This window comes from Mercenaria mercenaria, chromosome 4 (genome assembly GCF_021730395.1).
Source record: "Mercenaria mercenaria strain notata chromosome 4, MADL_Memer_1, whole genome shotgun sequence".
Classification (NCBI taxonomy): domain Eukaryota; kingdom Metazoa; phylum Mollusca; class Bivalvia; order Venerida; family Veneridae; genus Mercenaria; species Mercenaria mercenaria.
The window spans coordinates 71,565,191-71,589,498 of NC_069364.1; the positions used below are offsets into that span (position 1 = coordinate 71,565,191).

At 35.5% G+C, this 24,308-nt stretch overlaps 3 protein-coding genes across 6 annotated transcripts in view; 1 reads left to right on the forward strand and 2 right to left on the reverse strand.

The window, feature by feature from the left end:
* The window catches only part of LOC123552108 (sialin-like), a 78,170-nt gene that overhangs the window by 45,486 nt on the left and 8,376 nt on the right, over nt 1–24,308 (reverse strand). Inside the window, exon 1 of one of the 4 annotated variants that reach the window (XM_053541650.1) lies at nt 5,436–5,557. The exons of 1 other annotated variant lie outside the window; for it this stretch is intronic. Coding sequence is in view for 1 of the 3 variants with exons in the window: in XM_053541647.1 (XP_053397622.1) it covers nt 5,351–5,423 (73 nt within the window). In the remaining 2 variants the exon portion in view is untranslated. Of the gene's footprint in view, nt 1–5,350; nt 5,558–24,308 lie in introns of those variants that run through there. 2 more of the 4 variants (XM_053541649.1, XM_053541647.1) reach the window with 2 other exon arrangements.
* Nucleotides 7,083–12,598, reverse strand: LOC128556450 (sialin-like). Its single transcript, XM_053541655.1, has 4 exons — nt 12,483–12,598; nt 9,788–9,941; nt 9,250–9,340; nt 7,083–7,417 (listed from the first exon to the last, which is right to left on the reverse strand). Exons 1-4 carry the CDS (start codon nt 12,577–12,579, stop codon nt 7,214–7,216), a joined length of 546 nt encoding a protein of 181 aa, XP_053397630.1. The 5' UTR covers nt 12,580–12,598; the 3' UTR covers nt 7,083–7,213.
* On the forward strand, nt 19,362–20,133 carry LOC128556659 (uncharacterized protein DDB_G0283697-like). Its single transcript, XM_053542265.1, has 2 exons — nt 19,362–19,442; nt 19,600–20,133. Exons 1-2 carry the CDS (start codon nt 19,362–19,364, stop codon nt 20,131–20,133), a joined length of 615 nt encoding a protein of 204 aa, XP_053398240.1.

The following is a 24,308-nucleotide window of genomic DNA, read 5'->3' on the forward strand; positions in this document are numbered from 1 at the left end:
CAAGTTCGAAACTGGGTAACGTGCCATCAAAAACTAGGTCAGTAGGTCTAAAAATAGAAAAACCTTGTGACCTCTCTAGAGGCCATATATTTCACAAGATCTTCATGAAAATTGGTCAGAACGTTCATCTTGACGATATCTAGGTCAAGTTTGAAACTGGGTCACGTGCCATCAAAAACTAGGTCAGTAGGTCAAATAATAGAAAAACCTTGTGACCTCTCTAAAGGCCACATTTTTCATGGGATCTTTATGAAAGTTGGTCTGAATGTTTATCTTGATGATATCTAGGTCAAGTTCGAAACTGGGTCACGTGCGGTCAAAAACTAGGTCAGCAGGTCTACAAATAGAAAAACCTTGTGACCTCTCTAGTGGCCATATATTTCATGAGATCTTCATGAAAATTGGTCAGAATGTTCACCTTGATGATTTCTAGGTCAAGTTCGAAAGTGGGTCACATGCCATCAAAAACTAGGTCAGTAGGTCAAATAATAGAAAAACCTTGTGACCTCTCTAGAGGCCATATTTTTCATGGGATCTGTATGAAAGTTGGTCTGAATGTTCATCTTGATGATATCTAGGTCAATTTCGAAAGTGGGTCACGTGCCGTCAAAAACTAGGTCAGTAGGTCAAACAATAGAAAAACCTTGTGACCTGTCTAGAGGTCATATTTTTCATGGGATCTGTATGAAAGTTGGTCTGAATGTTCATCTTGATGATATCTAGGTCAAGTTCGAAACAGGGTCATGTGCGGTCAAAAACTAGGTCAGTAGGTCTAAAAATAGAAAAACCTTGTGACCTCTCTAGAGGCCATACTTGTGAATGGATCTCCATAAAAATTGGTCAGAATGTTCACCTTGATGATATCTAGGTCAAGTTTGAAACTGGGTCACGTGCCTTAAAAAACTAGGTCAGTAGGTCAAATAATAAAAAAACCTTGTGACCTCTCTAGAGGCCATACTTTTCATGGGATCTGTATGAAAATTGGTCTGAATATTCATCTTAATGATATCTAGATCAAGTTTGAAACTGGGTCAACTGCGGTCAAAAACTAGGTCAGTAGGTCTAAAATTATTAAAATCTTTTGACCTCTCTAGAGGCCATATTTTTCAATGGATCTTCATGAAAATTGATCTGAATGTTCACCTTGATGATATCTAGGTCAGTTTCGAAACTGGGTCACGTGCGGTCAAAAACTAGGCCAGTAGGTATAAAAATAGAAAAACCTTGTGACCTCCCAAGAGGCCATATTTTTCATGAGATCATCATGAAAATTAGTGAGAATGTTCACCTTGATGATATCTAGGTAAAATTCAAAACAGGGTCACGTACCTTCGAAAACTAGGTCAATAGGTCAAATAATAGAAAAATTTTGTGACCTCTCTAGAGACCATATTTTTCAATGGATCTTCATGAAAATTGGTCAGAATTTTTATCTTGATAATATTTAGGTCAAGTTCAAAACTGGGTCACATGAGCTCAAAAACTAGGTCACTATGTCAAATAATAGAAAAAACGATGTCATACTCAAAACTGGGTCATGTGGGAAGAGGTGAGCGATTCAGGACCATCATGGTCCTCTTGTTAATTTTGTCTTTTGACTGTTCCTGTGATACGCAGGCTCCATAACCTCAGATCCCCTTCCTAAATTCCAGTTTGTTTAGTTCTGCCCATTGTTTTCTCGTTTGGGGCAAACCCTTTATTTTATCTGGGGACCAAACGCCGCTCTTCATGGAATTATACGCCTCAACACGTGTATCATTGGAGGTTCCATGTTCATCATCGTTTGAATACATCTGCAGATGTCTCTAAAGTGCTTTTTGTACTTTTAGCATGTGTAAATGTTGAGTTCTGCTCAACCCGGGGCTAGAGGGCGTGGACGGTCACGGTAGCATGCATTTCCACTACCATCCATGAACAGGCTCAATCAAACCGAGCCTGCAACATTTTCATTTTTGTTGTGTTGAGCGACCTGTGGAGTTTCCACTATTTCTATTTTAATATGTGATATCGTGTTAAATTTTGGGGGAAAAAATAAGATTTTTCTATTCTACTCAATACTTTGAACACAGCTACATAGAAATACTTTTTAAAGCATGTCTTCTAGCTTATAGACTGAGTTAAGAATAAGATTCTTATTTGTCAAAACATTATTCTATATATCTGAAAATTGTGTTTTGATTTGTGGAAGTCGACAAAATGGCTCTTCTTAAGTAGCCTTATATTTAATATACTGACGAGATAAAGAAACGCCTCATTGAAATTTGGCGTTATTTTTTTCCTAACGCTTTTAATTGTTGTGAAATGTAGTAAATCTAAATGTACTCTGACCGACAAATACAGTGAACAAAAACTCGCGCGATTTCATTCAGCCATTTGTTCACTTCATGTACCTGGTCATGATTTCCTCGTGCAGTCCGTGCATGTAAACCATGTGGTTTGATTGAACGATTTTTGCACATGTACATGTGTAATACGACACACAACCATATTTTCAGCTATTCTCTGAAAAAAACATTAGTTTTCGTAATGCCGAGGCTGAATTCTGAAGAGAGGGCTCAGGTTTTGGCTATGCTTGAATGTGGGCGAACGCAGGAACAAGTTGCTAGACGTTTTAACGTCTCTCGTTCGACAATTGTGCGTCTTATTCGACGTGTTAGAGACACGGGAACGTCTATCGATAGACCACGTTCAGGTAGACCGCGTGTAACGTCAATACGACAAGATAATTATAAACGTCAACGTCATTTACGTGACAGATTTGTGACGGCGCAATCTACGTCACGTATAGTTGTAGGTAACCGTGGACGTCCAATTAGTCGACATACAGTGAGAAATCGACTCAGACAACGCGGAATTACCTGTCGTAGGCCCTACCGCGGTCTAATTCTAACGTTACGCCACCGTCAACAACGTCTTATTTGGGCCCGCAACCATCGCGGCCAGCGTTGGCAGAACGTAATGTTCAGTGATGAGTCGCGTTTCAACTTGTGGAACGCCGACGGACGTATCCGTGTCTATAGACGACGCCATGAACGCTACGCAAACAATTGCGTTTTGGAGCACAATCGTTACGGTGGAGGTGGAGTAATGGTGTGGGCAGCAATCAACCATAGGCTTAAGTCCCAACTCGTCGTTTGCCAAGGTAATCTCACAGCCAGGCGTTACATCGACCAGATATTACGTCATGTAGTTGTCCCTTTATTCCGTCAACGTCAAGGATTAGTCTATCAGCACGACAACGCGCGACCTCACGTTGCACGCGTCACCAGGGACTTTCTACCGGCTAGAAACATTAATGTTTTACCTTGGCCGGCGTGTTCACCGGACTGCAATCCGATTGAACACGCGTGGGATTATCTGATTATCTGATTACGCCAACGTCAACCCCAGCCAGCAAACGTCCGGGAACTGGTAGCAGCGCTGCACCAGGAGTGGGCCAGAATCCCACGGTATCTGTTACGCAACTGGTGCGGCTCTATGAGGCGTCGCCTTGCTGCTGTGGTTGCTAGCAGAGGTGGCCACACGCGCTACTGATTTTTCTAATGCAATTTCTCCGACCGGACTATTAAAATTCAAGATTTAAGCTTAATGCGACAATGAAATGATTTCTTATTGACCATAAATTCTTGTAAAGCATCTAATTTGCGAATGGAATTGTTCTTTTCTAATTTTGAATCACGGTTAACGAAAAATTGTATACCGAGTTTGAATGAGGCGTTTCTTTATCTCGTCAGTGTACATAACGATTTGTCAAGAAAACATTAACTCAAACATTATATGTACAATAGACTTGTGAACATATAAAGTAGTATTGATTAGGTCAAAAATGTGTATTATTTGTTGTTGCCTGCTGCCAACTGTATATTTGTTCTTTAGTTTTCGAAACGCTAGAACATACTTTAATCCAAAGACCGACACGCAGAGGTACATCCAAGATGGTATACATGTGTAGCTTTTGAATTCTTAACCTTTCTAGAACAGTTCTCACTTATATGCCAATCCTACTAGAGCAAATCATAATTCTCGTTTAATTTATCTATTAAGCCTCACAATTTAGCAACTGTACCAAAAAAAAAAAAGAACAAAAAAAAAGCATATAACGTACATGTAGTTCAAAACATCATATGACTTCACTTATATAACGGTTCTTTGATGTTTTCCTATAGTTTTGACAATAAGTAGAATGATCTACTATTGGTAAACATCCAATGACCTCTTGTAGAGAAGTGCGACTCCATAGACGATATTACTATAAAAAATGACTTGCCGTCTTAGCGGACTTGCCATCTTAGCGTATTTTGGATTTTTAAAAAGTTTTTAAATAATTCTCCTACATTTTTGTCAATTAAGGCCTCCAACAGGGCCGGCATTAAATTCCCGTGAATCGGTAATACGTGCGACACCTCTGATGTGTACAATCATCCGTTTTTCTGTCAAAAAGGGCCCTTGCTTGCCGTCTTACCATGTTCATTTTCTCTAAACAAAACAGTTTTCCCGTTTTCAGGCCAAAACTGTTCATCTGTTGATAAAACCGTTTACTTGTGAGTGAAGTATTCACTTTTTTCCTTAGCCTGCGCTTTATTTGGTCATATTTGATCAAGAAATAAAGAACTTACGCCACTTTGAAGAATCGAATCGACAGAATTTGGCTTGCCGTCTTAGCCATAAAATGACGTCAAAGTCACGTGGTATGGGCACACTGTAATAACTGTGTAATAAAATGATATCGATCGCAAATGTAGCATCTGTAAGGCTACTGAAATAATACCTAGGTTTTCATGTCTTAATCATACATTTTTTTCTGTAAAATTGTCTGTTACTATGCCAGTTGCACGAAAGGCATTTTAAAAAAGTGTACCATTCATCGTATGTTTTTTAACTTCCTGGATTTCTGGTCGGTATCCAGGCCCGCTCAGGAGTCCGCCCAGGAGCAGGAGTCTAAAGTTATATCCTTTCATCACTGTGTCTCTCGAAACATGCATGTATAATAAAGCCACGTAACGGCTGCAGCAGATGTGCGTGCGTGCGTACGTACGTGCTTGTGAGTTTTTTGTATTCAGATTTGATCTGTTACGATAGATAATTAAATTTATTGAAGATCCTCGAAGTAGACTCGGTTTGAGCAAAACTGTTCATGACAGATATGATCTCATCGCCTACGTTTTATTAGTAGAATGGCTGAAATCGATCAAAGACACGCAGCAGAGTGAACAGAACAATATATCGCTTATCAAAACATAATCAAGTACGCAGAATTTAAGTAATATATGAAAACTTAATTAAGCTGTTACAACAATAGACATATACCACAAATGACTATCATGAAATGAATGTAAAGTCCATTCATTACCTGTATCAGCAGCGATCATAGAATCCTTAAATTTTGTTTCAAAATATCTTTTACTAAACATTGTCAGTGACATAAAATAACTCACATGTAGTTATCCCCATGATCATGTTTCAACCGTCCTAATCAAGTTATAACCAGCCGTTTATATTTATGTATATCAAAATTTAATTAATTGTTATATATGTCACTGCAATTAAGGCAGAACGAATTTGAGACAACGTTTACTATGCGTATCCTTCATGTGCCTCAGTATAGTTTCGCAACTGTAAACATGTTCATTCTGTTGAATATACTGCAGATGTGTCTCAATTTAATTTGCCAATTTAACCTTATTTTCAAAAGTCTATGTATACTTTCACGAAACCAAACCAAAGGTTTTGCAAACCAATGTTATCACTGAAAAGATATTTACAGACCTATGTAAAATAATGCAAAACTTACATTTGAATTTTGAAAGTTATCATCTATCAGTATTTTCTTTATTTTGTGCTGAAATAACTGGAATGTAAATATATGTTTACCATGGCCTTACAATTTGTGAAATGCTTGTATTTTGTGAACTAGTTTCATCTAGATGAGTGCTGATAACTTGCGTACTGATAACGCTTAGTCCTCGTCAATTTAAGATTACGTATAAACATTTATTCATATTGACCTAACTGATCCCGTGAAAACAGAATTACATTCACTAGAAACTCTGAAATATAGCAAATATAGCCAACCAATCTAATTAATGATCATACTTTTTGTAAATGTACCCATTATGTTAAATTATGACCAATACTCTTACAATCAGGCGACAGCTACAACAAATATAGTGAAGTAAGGCCATACTAATAATACATAGCTTTCAGTTCTTGATCATAGCTCGAGTCTGTTCATGAAAGGTAATGGAACGTGCAGCACCCCTCACGAGCGGTCATAAATAATTTGGTTTCTTTCTACATAAAATAAAAAAAAAACTCTGAGCAGAAGAACTTCACACATGGACACTGTTTTTCTTTTAAAGAAGAATGTCAAAAACAGTGTCAACATTAAATCATAACCAAGGGTAAATTTATAATCATGTTTGATACAAAACATATTTTCAGCCATACAAACACAGGCCTTAAGTCCATATGCCACATATAGACTTGTCAGTGATTTTTTTGTCAAGGCATTGTAAGGATAAGAAAACAATCCAGTCATCAATTTTTGTGATATGGCTATTTTCTTAGACCCTGCTTTTGATGTTGAATACATGTGGACCACAGAAATGACTCTCAAAAACTTTTTCAAATCTTTCATTGAGCCACTAGATGTCATTTTTAGTCCCCCAGTTTCCAGACTCATAAGTCATATGTATAGCCAATCAGTATATATAGCAAAACAGCTATAAGCTTTAAGTTTGTTTCCTTTTGTTTTTGTTTAATGTCACACGACACAGCTATAGGTCATATTGCAATTTTCCAGCTTTTGATGGTAGAGGAAGACACCAGGTGCCTCTCCATTTATTATTTCATCACGGCTGGGCACCTAGGTAGAACCATTTAACTTGCATCAGCCGGCTGGAAGGCTTCCTCACTTGAGAATTGAATACCCCGAGCGAGGTTCGAAACCTCACTTGAAGAATTCAACGCCCCGAGCGAGGCTCTAACCCATATCGGCAAGGGGCTAGTGATTCGAAGTCAGCGACCTTAAACACCCAGCCATGGAGACCCTGGTGCATGAAGCGTTTACCAAAATATGTATATAGAAATTTATCGATTTTATTTGAATTATATTTAACTTTTGTACATGTTTATACAGAAAAATAATTCGGGAAAAGGTTTGGTTCTTGCATTCCATAAATTACGATGAATATTTTTATCACTCCTTTCAGGTTTAAAGTTCACAACTTTCGTTCACTGTTGCTAATCCTTGTTGTACGTGTTTATTTGAAACTTGAACTTCCATTTCAATTGGATCCTCTTTGCCTTGTGCCCAGGGAGCAAGTTCACTATCAGCAAAAATGCCATACAGTACGGCAGCGAACAGAGATATTCCGGCGGTTATAAAGAATACTAGTCTCCATTCTTCATTTGTACCCTGAAAGCAAATAAACACAATGGATTACACACTGGTGCCCCGTTACCAGAACAGACGATAAGACGAAAAAACGATTACCACTATAAACAGGAACACTTCAAAAGAAATCTAAAGGAATTCTTTTGCGCTAGAAAAATCATGAAGAAAAATATAAAAGATCCCTCCTATCAGAATAAACATAGGATCGATATAACCTCAACAAATAACACAACTAATGCCTAAACCGATACATAACAAGAATAAATAATCTAAGTTTCTTTCAACCATAATAAACAAAACAACCTAATACCCGCTCTTCGAAAAATGACCTTAAAGGTTCCATTCCTCTAGAACAGCCTAAATCGCTCCAAGTGCATTTTACACTAGAATAAGCAAGAACAAATATGAAAAGTTGTTTGAACAACCCTTTCTGAAACAAAAATTGAACATTTTAGAAAGGACATAAAACCAATTAGTTCTTTTTAAACATCAAACGTAATCCTTATCAAATATTGAATGTTATTCGGGTATTGTCATTTTTACTTTTACTAAAGGCATCAAAACAATGCACTGTATTTTGGCAGAAGGAAGGTTATAACAGTGTTGCATTTTATGGCAATTCCTATTTCCTTTTAAAGCGGACTAGTGTGTATAACCGACTAACTAATGACACTAGTTTCCTCAGACTGTATATATGTATGTATTTTGTGAATGTAACAGATGCTCATGTCAGGTTATTTCCAAGTGACAGAGATGTTCGTGTCAATTTTTTATATGTGACAGATGTTCGTGCCAGTTTATTTCCATGTGACAGAGATGTTCATGTCAGTTTTTGTACATGTGACGGATGTTCGTGTCAATTCTTTACATGTGACAGATGTTCATGTCAGTTATTGTCAGTTTTTTTATATGTGACAGATGTTCATGTCAGCTTTGTGTATGTGACAGAGATGTTCATGTCAGTTTCTTTACATTTGACGGATGTTCGTGTCAATTTTTTATATGTGACAGATGTTCATGTCAGCTTTTTGATATGTGACTGATGTTCATGCCAGATTTTTTTTATGTGACAGATGTTCATGTCAGTTTTTGTCAATTTTTTATATGTGACAGATGTTCATGTCAGCTTTTTATATGTGACAGATGTTCATGTCATTTTTTTATATGTGACAGATGTTCCTGTCAGTTTATTTATATGTGACAGATGTTCATGTCAGCTTTTTTATATGTGACGGATGTTCATGTCAGTTTTTTTTATATGTGACAGATGTTCATGTCAGTATATTTACCGGGAGAATCAACTTTTTAACTGCAATGAAGAAATGAACCATCTGGTATTTAACACTGCAGGTAGTGTCCCCATAGTGTGTGTTAGATAGAGTCATAGGCTAAATAGACATTTGTGTGTTTATATTGTTTTTTCAAAGATAGTAAACATGTTTAAACAAGAAAGAAACAAACTAAGAACTGTAAGGTTCCTTAGAATCAGAATACACGAGAACAAACACCGTATCTCCTTCCACTGCGACACTCCTCGGTTGCCTTCGATAATAGTAGAAAAAATAGGTCTCCTTCAATAAGCAAAATTTTCTTCATTTTAAACGAAAAGAAAAGGTATCTAATTAGGATCCTTACATGTTTTGAATCAACAAAGAGAAAACACACAATATGTTAAACTCAAACTGAACAAATGAATATAATGTAACAATTTAATTTTAACTACCTTTAAAACATCTGAATAAGAAGGTTAGATATACACTGTATTAACTATTATCATAGCTCACAAAGAATTACTTACATTTTAATGGGAATCATGCAAAATGTTAATTACAATTATTATAGAGGCTACTTACAGTTTTAGTAATTTCTCCTACTGCAATTGGAGCAACTATACCAGGAATGGTTGCTAAGGTGTTTGATATACCAAAAATAATGGACGAATACCTGTAACAATCCACTTAGTATAGACCTAACAAATAATGTGAGTAATATCTTGCCACGGGTGAAAATATAAGACATGGTGTTCATGGATGAAAGATATTTTGATAGAACAAATCTTCTTTTATTTCGATTAAGTTAAACTATTTCATATTCCGAAAATCCACTGAAAGACATTTGAACCGTGCCATGGGAAAACCAACATAGTGGGTTTGCGACCAGCATGGATCCAGACCAGCCTGCGCATCCGAGCAGTCTGGTCAGGATCCATGCTGTTCGCTTTCAAAGTCTATTGCAATTAGAGAACCTGTTAGCGAACAGCATGTATCCTGACTAGACTGTGCGGATGCGCAGGCTGGTCTGGATCCATGCTGGTCGCAAACCCACTATGTTGGTTTTCTCATGGCACGGCTCATTTAATAAAAATGAATTCACAATATTCCGTTTACTCACCTTGGTGCTATGTCTATAATATTAGGAACGAAGCCTCCTGTAACACCAATGGCTTCGAAAATAGTGCATAAACATAAACAGGCTATGACGCCATATTTGTATTCGCATGTCAAATACCCGGGTACCAGAATAAATACTGCAATCCCAGTGCAACCTTAAATGATACAAAGTAATTTTAAATCACACATTAAATAGTTAGACAAGCTGATCAATGTATCTTTTTTCTACAAACTTAGAAATGAGATAGAATTTGTAAGTTATTCGATATATTTTGGGGAAGTGGATTAGGTCGATCAAGCCTATTGTCGCCTGTGCGAAACCTCTTTTTATACTTTGACATATATTCTTGCATAAAAACTACTTTTTTCACTGGATCCGCCCATGTATAAACGGGAGAAAAATCATGTGCAAACAAGGCAATTCACGTGCTGTTAATACATGATTTTTATTTTTGAAATGCTTTGCCAGGGACGTATGTATGTATTTCTGCGCAGACTGATATTTGGCATCTGCGTCTTGTTTCTTCCATAATAACCTCTTCTTGTAGCATTATAGATACAATGTAATCCATAGTATGTTTAGCTGTATCAGTTTCCAACCCCAAACGTACTGCCCCCATCTATGTACGCACTAGCTTCTCTTAGAGTTTACTCCCTTTACAAAGCGTCTGTTCAGTTATTGTAAATAACTGTGAATAAATAAGTATCGCGTGTAACTTGTGCTATTGCCCGTTTTTAGGTATTATATTAATGTTTTTTGTTAGTATCAGTCGGTTTGTTTTTACCTGATTGTTCGCAGAATTCATATAATAAACCTCGAAAACTAGTCACTAGCTTCGTACTCATCCGTACTCTGTTTGTTCGTACTCAAAATAATTCGAATGTTAAGTTGTTACTCTTAAAATAATTGTGTTCCTGTTTATCAGATTTTTAAGTTATATCAGGGTTCATACGCGTCAGGGAAAAGTCAGAGAAAAATTTTTTTTTTCAAGGTCAGGGAATTGTCAGGAAATTTTACAAAATGTCAGGGAAATTTTGAAATTTGGAAAATGTCAGGAAAATGTCAGGGAATTTTCTGATCTGGTTAGGCAACAATTTGTAAAGGTTAAGGCAGTTTCTTCAAATATTTCCTTTTTTCATGAAAGCTATCACACTTACAACAATTAAAGCATAGTTTTAAATTATATGCATATATCTATATTCTACATATTTTTCAAATTCCATATAGAAGAAACTGAAAGGGATTTGCACCCCTTACCTCCTGAGCAAATCTGGTGATGGCTATATCTAATGATTCGATCCCCTTCTCTCCTGTATAGTGTCCATTACACATAGCCATTACTTTATATACATACAAGGCTCCAATAACACAAACATATGGTCTTTATTTTACACAGTTTCAATATTTGAAGAAGGATGTTTTTGTGATACTGGTGCCTTGTGCATGTGGCTAGTGCTTGGTGCATGCTGTTCAGCTTTATCCCCTTTCAGGTGTGACTACTAACCACTAACAATGAGCAGGCAGACTAGATTTAATGACAATTCCATTTTAATGTAATTGAGTAAAGCTATGTTCAGAAAAACAGTTCGATTTGGCTAATATGTTCAGGTTTCCAAAAGTATTTGCTTTATTGTCTATTGGTCATAACATAAAAACATTTATTTGTTTGAAACAGTGTATTTGATTACTTTTAATGCATGATAATTCATGTCATTTTGCTTGCCAATGTGTTTTGTATAATCACCAGCTCCATATCCAGTTGATTTGGAATAAACAAACAAAATATTAAACAATGTAAATGTTTGTCAAAAAAGGAGGTAAGGGTTGGCTGTAGGGGTGGTGGAGGCCAACATTCTATTTTTCATTTAAAATTGAACCACTAAATGTGCACATTTTAAGATAACAAAAGTCATACTAGGTGACTTGGTTTGTATCGTACCGAACCAAAAAGTCAGGGGAAAATGCTTTCATGTCAGGGAAAAGTCAGGGAAATGTCAGGGAATTTTGTCTGAAAGAATGTGTATGAACCATGTAATATGCAAAATTATGTGTAATGTAACGTTTGTAATAACTAAAAATAAAAATAAGATGCTCAAAAACCTTCAAATCACGCTTTTAGTAGTGTTGTTGTTATGTGTGCCCCGGTTATGGATACTTAAAACATTTTACCGTTTCCAAGAACAACAAGAATGGTAAATAAGAAATGTACCGGAATCGTCAAGTCATCACATATGAAAACAATGCATTTAGTCGTCGCGTAATGTTTTTTTATGCAAGAATAGCGACAATACACGTTTGTTTTGTGTATTAACGCCTGCAGAAGCCCTTGGGGTATGTTTGTGACCTCGACCTTCGGTCTCGGTCACAAACAATCCCGCGGGCTTCTGCAGACGTTAATACACAAAAAAAACGTGTATTATCCCTACATTCTTATGTACATCATGGACACAAGCAATACTTTTCTCAGACAGCAGACAAAGAATAAACAAGGTTCAAATATTAGATGTTATTTCAAAAGAATCAATACTTTACATGTACAATACATGTAGGTATATAATCTATTTTGAGATTGACTAATCGGATAGTCACGTTATGAAAACATTTCTATACAAATATACTTAAATAACTAACTTAATATTACATTTAGTTTTCTTCGAAAAGTATTATGAATAAAACAATCAATGATTATATTTACTTGCAATTAGAAAGACCTTTCTAATGGTAGTAACAGATACTTTTGTCCTAGTTCTGATGGAATCAGCGCACACACCAGCGACAGCTACTCCCGCCATGTAACTTAAATATGGCAAGCTAGAGAATATCCCATTCTGGTTAAGAAAAATCTAGACAAAAGGCAATGTTAACGCAGCAAAATGTTTGATATAATGAATACTAATTTGCTGCAAGTATATGAACAAAAAAAATCTTTCATTTAATATAGCGCATGATTATATGCAGTAATTCCATTTCTTTACTAATAGAATGAATATCAAAGAGAAAAACAAACTACACTGTTGATATGTATACGCTATGAACTCATTGGAAAAAGATTGAATTAATTGCGTTAAGTGTTAAAAATGACGAAAATCACTTTACTAAAAGGGAGAAAATTCTAAAAAAATTCACGATAAAAGTATCTTTCTGTTCTGTAAAATTTCTGTCATTCCCAGCTATCATTATTTCAAGATATATGGATTTCCCTGTTAAAGGTATTGTCTTTATCTTTATATAAAACCTTAAAAGTTAAGGATAATTAAGGGAAGTAAATCTGCAAGTAATCTGAACAGAGATATGGTTCCTTTACTCAATACTTCAATGTCATCTGTCTTTGTGCCAAGTTATATAAAAATCCCTTCAGTGACGCCAGTTATTGTCTTAAATGATTCGGGACGGAGGGATATACGGATGGACTGAACGATGGGGCTGTGTGATTTTAATATAGCACCTCCACCTTAAACCTCGTTTTGGGGTTAAATTGTTTAAGAAATAAATTATAGCAAAAACCGTGTTTTAACACTATTTATACACGATGGGCGGTTATACGTCGGGCGTAACAATTTCACGAATGCGCAGCCCGAGTAAAATTATTTCAAACGACATAAAACTGCCAGAGTCTGTAAGTCTTTTATTGTAAAATTTCGATCAAATATGATAGAACTGTTTTTTCGTGCATGCATGGCGCCAAATGATAGGCCGTCACGCTCCTTTCTTTATACGGAAATGGTAATACATCTTGCGGAAGAATTCAGTTCAAGCGAATGATGGCAAATTATTCTGCCAAGGAAATAACTGTACATTACAAACGTTACATTACACATAATTTTGCATATTATACATGGTTCATACACATTCTTTCAGACAAAATTCCCTGACATTTCCCTGACTTTTCCCTGACATGAAAGCATTTTCCCCTGACTTTTTGGTTCGGTACGATACAAACCAAGTCACCTAGTATGACTTTTGTTATCTTAAAATGTGCACATTTAGTGGTTCAATTTTAAATGAAAAATAGAATGTTGGCCTCCACCACCCCTACAGCCAACCCTTACCTCCTTTTTTGACAAACATTTACATTGTTTAATATTTTGTTTGTTTATTCCAAATCAACTGGATATGGAGCTGGTGATTATACAAAACACATTGGCAAGCAAAATGACATGAATTATCATGCATTAAAAAGTAATCAAATACACTGTTTCAAACAAATAAATGTTTTTATGTTATGACCAATAGACAATAAAGCAAATACTTTTGGAAACCTGAACATATTAGCCAAATCGAACTGTTTTTCTGAACATAGCTTTACTCAATTACATTAAAATGGAATTGTCATTAAATCTAGTCTGCCTGCTCATTGTTAATGGTTAGTAGTCACACCTGAAAGGGGAAAAAGCTGAACAGCATGCACCAAGCACTAGCCACATGCACAAGGCACCAGTATCACAAAAACATCCTTCTTCAAATATTGAAACTGTGTAAAATAAAGAACATATGTTTGTGTTATTGGAGCCTTGTATGTATATATAGTAATGGCTATGTGTAATGGACACTATACAGGAGAGAAGGGGATCGAATCATTAGATATAGCCATCACCAGATTTGCTCAGGAGGTAAGGGGTGCAAATCCCTTTCAGTTTCTTCTATATGGAATTTGAAAAATATGTAGAATATAGATATATGCATATATAATTTAAAATTATGCTTTAATTGTTGTAAGTGTGATAGCTTTCATGAAAAAGGAAATATTTGAAGAAACTGCCTTAACCTTTACAAGTTGTTGCCTTACCAGATCAGAAAATTCCCTGACATTTTCCTGACATTTTCCAAATTTCAAAATTTCCCTGACATTTTGTAAAATTCCCTGACAATTCCCTGACCTTGAAAAAAATTTTTCCCTGACTTTTCCCTGACGCGTATGAACCCTGAATTATAACTTAAAAATCTGATAAACAGGAACACAATTATTTTAAGAGTAACAACTTTACATTCGAATTATTTTGAGTACGAACAAACAGAGTACGGATGAGTACGAAGCTAGTGACTAGTTTTCGAGGTTTATTATATGAATTCTGCGAACAATCAGGTAAAAACAAACCGACTGATACTAACAAAAAACATTAATATAATACCTAAAAACGGGCAATAGCACAAGTTACACGCGATACTTATTTATTCACAGTTATTTACAATAACTGAACAGACGCTTTGTAAAGGGAGTAAACTCTAAGAGAAGCTAGTGCGTACATAGATGGGGGCAGTACGTTTGGGGTTGGAAACTGATACAGCTAAACATACTATGGATTACATTGTATCTATAATGCTACAAGAAGAGGTTATTATGGAAGAAACAAGACGCAGATGCCAAATATCAGTCTGCGCAGAAATACATACATACGTCCATGGCAAAGCATTTCAAAAATAAAAATCATGTATTAACAGCACGTGAATTGCCTTGTTTGCACATGCTTTTTCTCCCGTTTATACATGGGCGGATCCAGTGAAAAAAGTAGTTTTTATGCAAGAATATATGTCAAAGTATAAAAAGAGGTTTCGCACAGGCGACAATAGGCTTGATCGACCTAATCCACTTCCCCAAAATATATCGAATAACTTACTAATTCTATCTCATTTCTAAGTTTGTAGAAAAAAGATACATTGATCAGCTTGTCTAACTATTTAATGTGTGATTTAAAATTACTTTGTATCATTTAAGGTTGCACTGGGATTGCAGTATTTATTCTGGTACCCGGGTATTTGACATGCGAATACAAATATGGTGTCATAGCCTGTTTATGTTTATGCACTATTTTCGAAGCCATTGGTGTTACAGGAGGCTTCGTTCCTATTATTATAGACATAGCACCAAGGTGAGTAAACGGAATATTGTGAATTCATTTTTATTAAATGAGCCGTGCCATGAGAAAACCAACATAGTGGGTTTGCGACCAGCATGGATCCAGACCAGCCTGCGCATCCGCGCAGTCTAGTCAGGATCCATGCTGTTCGCTAACAGGTTCTCTAATTGCAATAGACTTTGAAAGCGAACAGCATGGATCCTGACCAGACTGCGCGGATGCGCAGGCTGGTCTGGATCCATGCTGGTCGCAAACCCACTATGTTGGTTTTCCCATGGCACGGCTCAAATGTCCTTCAGTGGATTTTCGGAATATGAAATAGTTAAACTTAATCGAAATAAAAGAAAATTTGTTCTATCAAAATATCTTTCACCCATGAACACCATGTCTTATATTTTCACCCGTGGCAAGATATTATTCACATTATTTGTTAGGTCTATACTAATTGGATTGTTACAGGATTGTCCATTATTTTTGGTATATCAAAAACCTTAGCAACCATTCCTGGTATAGTTGCTCCAATTGCAGTAGGAGAAATTACTAAAACTGTAAGTAGCCTCTATAGTAATTGTAATTAACAGTTTGCATGATTCCCATTAAAATGTAAGTAATTCTTTGTGAGCTATGATAATAGTTAATACAGTGTATATCTAACCTTCTTATTCATATGTTTTAAAGGTAGTTAAAATTGAATTGTTACATTATATTCATTTGTTCAGTTTGAGTTTAACATATTGTGTGTTTTCTCTTTGTTGATTCGAAACATGTAAGGATCCTAATTAGATACCTAGGCCTTTTCTTTTCGTTTAAAATGAAGAAAATTTTGCTTATTGAAGGAGACCTATTTTTTCTACTATTTTCGAAGGCAACCGAGGAGTGTCGCAGTGGAAGGAGATACGGTGTTTGTTCTCGTGTATTCTGATTCTAAGGAACCTTACAGTTCTTAGTTTGTTTCTTTCTTGTTTAAACATGTTTACTATCTTTGAAAAAACAATATAAACACACAAATGTCTATTTAGCCTATGACTCTATCTAACACACACTCAGGGGACACTACCTGCAGTGTTAAATACCAGAGATGGTTCATTTCTTCATTGCAGTTAAAAAGTTGATTCTCCCGGTAAATATACTGACATGAACATCTGTCACATATAAAAAACTGACATGAACATCCGTCACATATACAAAAGCTGACATGAACATCTGTCACATATAAATAAACTGACAGAAACATCTGTCACATATAAAGAAATGACATGAACATCTGTCACATATAAAAAGCTGACATGAACATCTGTCACATATAAAAAATTGACAAAAACTGACATGAACATCTGTCACATAAAAAAAATCTGGCATGAACATCTGTCACATATTAAAAAGCTGACATGAACATCTGTCACATATAAAAAATTGACACGAACATCCGTCACATGTAAAGAAACTGACATGAACATCTCTGTCACATACAAAAAGCTGACATGAACATCTGTCACATATAAAAAACTGACAAAAACTGACATGAACATCTGTCACATGTAAAAAATTGGCACGAACATCCGTCACATGTAAAAAAACTGACATGAACATCTCTGTCACATGGAAATAAACTGGCACGAACATCTGTCACATATAAAAAATTGACACGAACATCTCTGTCACTTGGAAATAACCTGACATGAACATCTGTTACATTTACAAAATACATACATATATACAGTCTGAGGAAACTAGTGTCATTAGTTAGTCGGTTATACACACTAGTCCACTTTAAAAGGAAATAGGAATTGCCACAAAATGCAACACTGTTATAACCTTCCTTCTGCCAAAATACAGTGCATTGTTTTGAAGCCTTTAGTAAAGGTAAAAATGACAATACCCGAATAACATTCAATATTTGATAAGGATTACGTTTGATGTTTAAAAGGAACTAATTGGTTTTATGTCCTTTCTAAAATGTTCAATTTTTGTTTCAGAAAGGGTTGTTCAAACAACTTTTCATATTTGTTCTTGCTTATTCTAGTGTAAAATGCACTTGGAGCGATTTAGGCTGTTCTAGAGGAATGGAACCTTTAAGGTCATTTTTCGAAGAGCGGGTATTAGGTTGTTTTGTTTATTATGGTTGAAAGAAACTTAGATTATTTATTCTTGTTATGTATCGGTTTGGGCATTAGTTGTGTTATTTGTTGAGGTTATATCGATCCTATGTTTATTCTGATAGGAGGGATCTTTTATATTTTTCTTCATGATTTTTCTAGCGCAAAAGAATTCCTTTAGATTTCTTTTGAAGTGTTCCTGTTTATAGTGGTAATCGTTTTTTCGTCTTATCGTCTGTTCTGGTAACGGGGCACCAGTGTGTAATCCATTGTGTTTATTTGCTTTCAGGGTACAAATGAAGAATGGAGACTAGTATTCTTTATAACTGCCGGAATATCTCTGTTCGCTGCCGTACTGTATGGCATTTTTGCTGATAGTGAACTTGTTCCCTGGGCACAAGGCAAAGAGGATCCAATTGAAATGGAAGTTCAAGTTTCAAATAAATACGTACAACAAGGATTAGCAACAGTGAACGAAAGTTGTGAACTTTAAACCCAGGCAGCAGGGAAGTAATGAAATGTTCCCCCCAAAAATATAATATGATGTAAAATTTGTGAATACGTTCTTTCTAATGATGTGTTTTCCTATTGATATAGCCGACATATCGAATTTAATATTACAATTCCTTATGGTAGCATATATGATAATTATGAAACACCTTGTACATAGAAAAATAGCATGTCAACAGTCAAGCGATTATAATTATATTTAAAATTTCACAAAACCTGGTCAGGATCTGTATTTAGATGATATGTAGGTCAGATTTAAATATGGGTCACGTGGGGTCAGCAACAAGGTCACAGGTCACTTAGAACTTTGTAAATTAGCATGTCAATGCTCTAGTGACTACAACTTTGCTTCAAATTTCAGCGAACCTAGTCAGAAAGTTAAAACATCTACAATGAAATATTTCCTTATTTGCATTAAACTTATTCAGTAGCTTCTTCAATTTCAACAAGTGAGTGACCTTGGACCATCAATGATGAATCTCTTGTATTACTTTGAAAAATTATGCAAGCACCTTTGAAATGCATCAATTTAATTGTTGTAACAGTTGATGTCAAAATGAGACCACCCAAAGGCAGAGTAGGCAAACAACTAAATCTCAAGCCAGAGGATGACAAAAATTGAGGGCTTACGTAGATAAAGTGAAATATGGAGATATACAAAACGCCTCTTCAATTCTTGGGTCTCTTGCATCAGAAGTTTTTGGAGGAAATGACAGTAGATCGAGACGATCATTATACAGTAGAACTATATCACTCAGAACAGAACACATAATAAGTGGGAAAAGTGAATCAAGGACAGGTAGGCGGTACCAAAATCCATATTGGACGCAGCGTGGAAGCTTTGTTATTGGTACAAGAAAGAGGAAACATGTTAAAAAGGGTGAAGGGAAAAGTGAAGGTGGCAGATCAGATGAAGAGACAAAATTAAATGTTGGTGACAAATGAGGTAAAGCTGAAAGAGTGGTGTCAGAACTGGCAAACATAAAAGTGAACAGACAAGCAAAGGTGGTTCAAAAAAAGACAAAACACAGAAATAAAGGTGAGAAGCAAAGTCAAGTTATAGATATAGTGAAAAGGAAGAGGATAGTGAACTATCAGAACTTCACAAAGAACATGGGTATAGAGACAAAGAAAAAAGTGATAATGAGTCAGACGTTGGTGACAAAGAATATGGGTATAGAGACAAAGAAGAAAGTGATAATGAGTCAGACGTAGGTGACAAAGAATATGGGTATAGAGACAAAGAAAAAAGTGATAATGAGTCAGACATAGGTGACAAAGAATATGGGTATAGAGACAAAGAAAAAAGTGATAATGAGTCAGACGTAAGTGACAAAGAATATGGTTATAGAGACAAAGAAAACGTAATAATGAGTCAGACGTAGGTGACAAAGAATATGGGTATAGAGACAAAGAAAAAAGTGATAATGAGTCAGATGTAGGTGACAAAGAATATAGGTATAGAGACAAAGAAAAAAGTGATAATGAATCAGACATAAGTGACAAAGAATATGGGTATAGAGACAAAGAAAAAAGTGATAATGAGTCAGGCGTAGGTGACAAAGAATATGGGTATAGAGACAAAGAAGAAAGTGATAGTGAGTCCGACGTTGTTGACAAAGAATATGGGTATAGAGACAAAGAAGAAAGTGATAATGAGTCCGACGTTGGTGACAAAGAATATGGGTATAGAGACAAAGATAAAAGTGATAACGAGGCAGACGTTGGTGACAAAGAATATAGGTATAGAGACAAAGAAAAAAAAAGTGATAACGAGTCAGACGTAGGTGACAAAGAATATGGATATAGAGACAAAGAAAAAAGTGATAACGAGTCAGACGTAGGTGGCAAAGAATATGGGTATAGAGACAAAGAAAAAAGGTGATAACGAGTCAGACGTAGGTGACAAAGAATATGGGTATAGAGACAAAGAAAAAGATGAAGTTGAAGTTTCGGATGTAGGTGATGATGGGTCAGACATTGAGAACAATTACAGACCAGGTGAATGGGCAGATGACTTAAATAATAAAGGGAATGTTGACAAGGGGACTAAAGATATAGGGAAAACTATGATAATGAAGGAGAAAATGAGGAAAAATCAGATGAAGAAGAAAAACAGTATCAGGTAAAAGAGGGACATACATGTCAGCCTTCACCAAATGTAAATAATGGGACAACAAAAGTGTGGAAGTTTCAAATTCTGCATTAAGTTAAAGCCAACTAAGAAAATGGGTGACGTTAATGTTTATGTTAATGTTTTACGACCTTACTTCAGGCATTCGCGGGAGGACATCCAAAAAAGACAGTTGTCTGGAGAAAGACGGCGAAAAGTACAAGAAGATCTGCAAAACCAGTCAGCGAAGACTTATTTTGAAGAACAGGAAAAATGGAGGAAAAGCAATTCGAACAAGGTAACTACACTGTGCCACAATCAGTCTCGGTATTGAGGAAGGCAAACAGTATATGCAACCTTCATGACGTCCTGCACAAAGATCCTATGACAGAACTCTGTATTACTGAGGCTGTGCTTAGGGATGTGGAAAAAGGGAAGAAGTTAGATGGCTATGTGCAGGAAATTAGCTATAAGCCATTTTCGGCCATTCTCTTTTCAGAGCTTTCTCCTACCGCCGTTAGAGAAAACATTAAAGCTGGCGGTGGTGTATTCTACTTTGACGCAACCGGCACTGTTGTGCAAAAGATTTGCGAGGCGAGGGAAAAGCTGCTTTTCTACACGCTAGTGCAGCCACCAGTACCGGGTGCAAGTGATGGCAGCAGCTCTGTACCAGTGTGTGAGTTCTTGTTGTCGAGGCAAAATACACAACAAATATCTCAATCTTTAGATTACTTCTACAATGAAATGAAAAAGTTCTCAATTCTTTCAAGACCAAAAAGAATAGTAACTGATTTCAGCTGGGCAATGATTCATTCAGTTTTGAAAGTCTTTAATGCCATCACAATTCAGAGATATTTGGAATATTGCTTCAAGGTCAGCACTGGGTTAAGAGAACTATCAGTTTCTGTGACACTTTTGCATTTGTGTGCTGCTCACGTGGTAAAGGCTGTGAGGGAAAATGTACGAGACAAGATACTAGACAAAGGATTGCGTCAATACGCAGTAAGGACGTTTGCCCTTATTCAAAACATCACTAACGTAGGCCAGTGTTATGATCTGTTCAAAACAATGTGCACTGTCTTTGACACGAAGTATGAAACACCTGTCGTAGCAGAACAGATCAGGAGGCTCCAGAAGATGGTGGAAAAAGCAAATTTGGATGATCTGTCAACTGACCTCGTGTGTGATGAAGGTAATGGAAATAAAGTTTTAGCTTGTCTAAATGAATAGAACAATGTATAAGTTTTCTCTGCTAAGGACAACCATGTTTAGATACATATAGGATAGTAACTGATGCATTTGTTGCAAGCTCGAAAATCACTCCATCAATTCCATTAAAGTCTTATCAAATGAGTGTGCTTAAAACTGAACTTTGTTACTTGCTTTATGAAACTATAATAATTGAGTCAGATTTATAATCATCATATATTAAAAACAAAATTATAAATATATTGAAAAGTCTGATTGGGACTGAAGTGATTTTTAGTCGTTATTTTTCAAATAAAACATTTGTTACGGAACCAACAAATTTCTAATATAACGAAGCAGTTGTGAATCCCGAGAATGCCTTAGTAACATCACTGTATGTTTATCAACCACTTTTGCATTATTGCTTATATTTTCATTTTAATATGATTGAGAGGTTTCCTGTTTCCTCAAAAATGTATTTGATTGTCAAAATATGATAAACTGACATTATGGAAGGCAAGTTTTAAGAAATTAAAGGCTGGTATCTTCTAATCTCTCTAGCACAGTTACCATTAGGGGTAGAACAAAATGCTTTTTAGGATGTTATATCATAGGTGATACTTTCAGTGATTTTTGAAGATTTCTAGAAACATGGCAAATTTTACAATGTCATGGCCCGGAATCAAAAATGTTGCAGTAATCTTTATAATTGAAAAAGATTTCTAGCCTATTAAGCAACATTGTGCAAGATTTCTTTTTCTGTGGATGAACACCTTTATTATTTTATATGTCTCGGATTTATTGTGACTTTAACTATTACGAGGGATGTTCCAGAAGTTTTGAGACTATTTCAATAATTTCAATATTAGATGTCCGATCACAGATATCAATATATCAATGGATACTATGATTTATTAGCAAAAGATTGGAACTATTTTGAAAATTGAAGCATAACCTTCTAAAGTACACGTGACGTTCTAATAACCATAGAAACGCTAACCCGGGACAGGTCATTTAAAATAGCTATGTAAATGAAATAAAGGTCTCGTAAACAGCCAAATCATCATTTTAATGAAATAAAAAAGTAGTATAAGATGGCTAAACTATTGAGTATTCTCAGACTCAGTTTTAATGATGGTCCCGTTACTGTATCTAAATTTTGAAACATTTTGATAATGGAGGTGCCATTATATCTTGCGTAAAACTGACGCGTCATCGAGACTTCTAACTTTCCCATCAAAAAATTCATTTTGTAAACAATGAAAGAATATCAGGGTTTTCTATCAATTTTGTTTCAAAATATATATTAACAGCTTATTCATTCTCACATAAGCTATCTTGAAGTTACAAAGACCATGTATTTGGCCAAATGATACCTCCAAACAAAACCGGTGGTCTGAGATTTTTACGACGGTGTCTGCATTTTCTACGACGTTATTCTAAAAAGAGCGAAAATAACGTTAATTAGAGGGATCATGTAAAAAGAACGAATGAATAAAAATATACAAAACTACATCTTTGAAGAGTTAGTGAAAAATAGAAGACTTTTGACATATCTGCAAAAGAAGGTCTTAAATGTAGCTGGACTACACTTTGTATTAATCAAGGCAATTATTGCTGGAGACCGCCGTCACGTCTATACGTCATAATGTTGCAACGACGTGCCCCGCGTTGCATAACCTTACTATGTTTGAAAGTCGGAAAAATGACCTTAATATTGATCAAACTGTTTGAAACTTTGCTAAATAGTTCAGGAGATGTTAAAATTAAGTCCTATATAAAAAGAACTAAATTATTGCAAATAAAGAAAATGATATTCAAGCAGTCTCAAAATTTCTGGAACATCCCCCGTATTAAGTTTTGTCTTTTTACAGTACATGTTAATGTTAATATTATTTATATATGTTGCAAATGTTCCTTTTCTGTATATTTTACAGAAAATCTCTCTGAAATTAGTCATTCTATTGGAAGCTTAAAATTTTAAGGGAATCTTTAAAATTGAAAACAATAATTATTGTTTAGTATTTGGAATTATTGTGAAAGCATTTTTTTGCGATTTGTATCTAGACTAAATTTGAAATGATTATATTTGAAAAAAAAAAGATGTTCATATGCTCCAAGAATACTTTCATGGGATCGTAAAGATGCTGCTCCGAAGTTCCAGAATTCCTTCAATCCCTCATTCCTTCCGTCAATCTTTCTGTCATATTTGTCACATTGACCCCTCTTTATTATTAGATAGAATTCATTCAAAGTTTACGCAAATACATATTCTGCTATATAAATGGCTAGTTGTGTAGAAAGAAAGAATGGAAATGGTATGCTCTACCGTTTTGGCAGTCATGGCCCTTTGTTACTTTTGTGCAGTAAAGTGCAAATTCATGGGATTTCAACTCCTCATTCATTATCAAATTGATTCATTGACACTTTCAGCATTTACTGCTATTTATGCCTACTAAAGAGATGCATTTCATCTTTACTATCTGCAGTGAAGTATTTTCGTTACTTTCATAAAGCTGACTTTCATGGTGAATCCATCGATTTCTATGATAGCTCTGGGGCAATGAGAGGTAAGTTAATATATATATACGACTATTCACCGTTTATGTTTATAATACATAATGCATTGAATATTTGATGCTTTTTTGCATATTGTAATTCATAAAGCCAAGATATTATATGTTCAGAGTCTTAGTAAAAACTATGAGTGCCATTATTATGAATTGTTTTCAATTCAACAGATTTCCTTAGACTTTCAG

Coding starts and splice junctions, on each gene's coding strand:
- LOC128556659 (XM_053542265.1), top strand. CDS start 19,362: ATGGGTATAGAGACAAAGAAAAAAGTGATAATGAGTCAGACGTTGGTG. Junction 19,443..19,599: donor GTATAGAGACAAAGAAGAAA/GTGATAATGAGT, acceptor ATATGGTTATAG/AGACAAAGAAAACGTAATAA.
- LOC128556450 (XM_053541655.1), bottom strand. CDS start 12,579: ATGGCGGGAGTAGCTGTCGCTGGTGTGTGCGCTGATTCCATCAGAACT. Junction 9,942..12,482: donor AAAGGTCTTTCTAATTGCAA/GTAAATATAATC, acceptor GTATCATTTAAG/GTTGCACTGGGATTGCAGTA. Junction 9,341..9,787: donor ATTATAGACATAGCACCAAG/GTGAGTAAACGG, acceptor GGATTGTTACAG/GTATTCGTCCATTATTTTTG.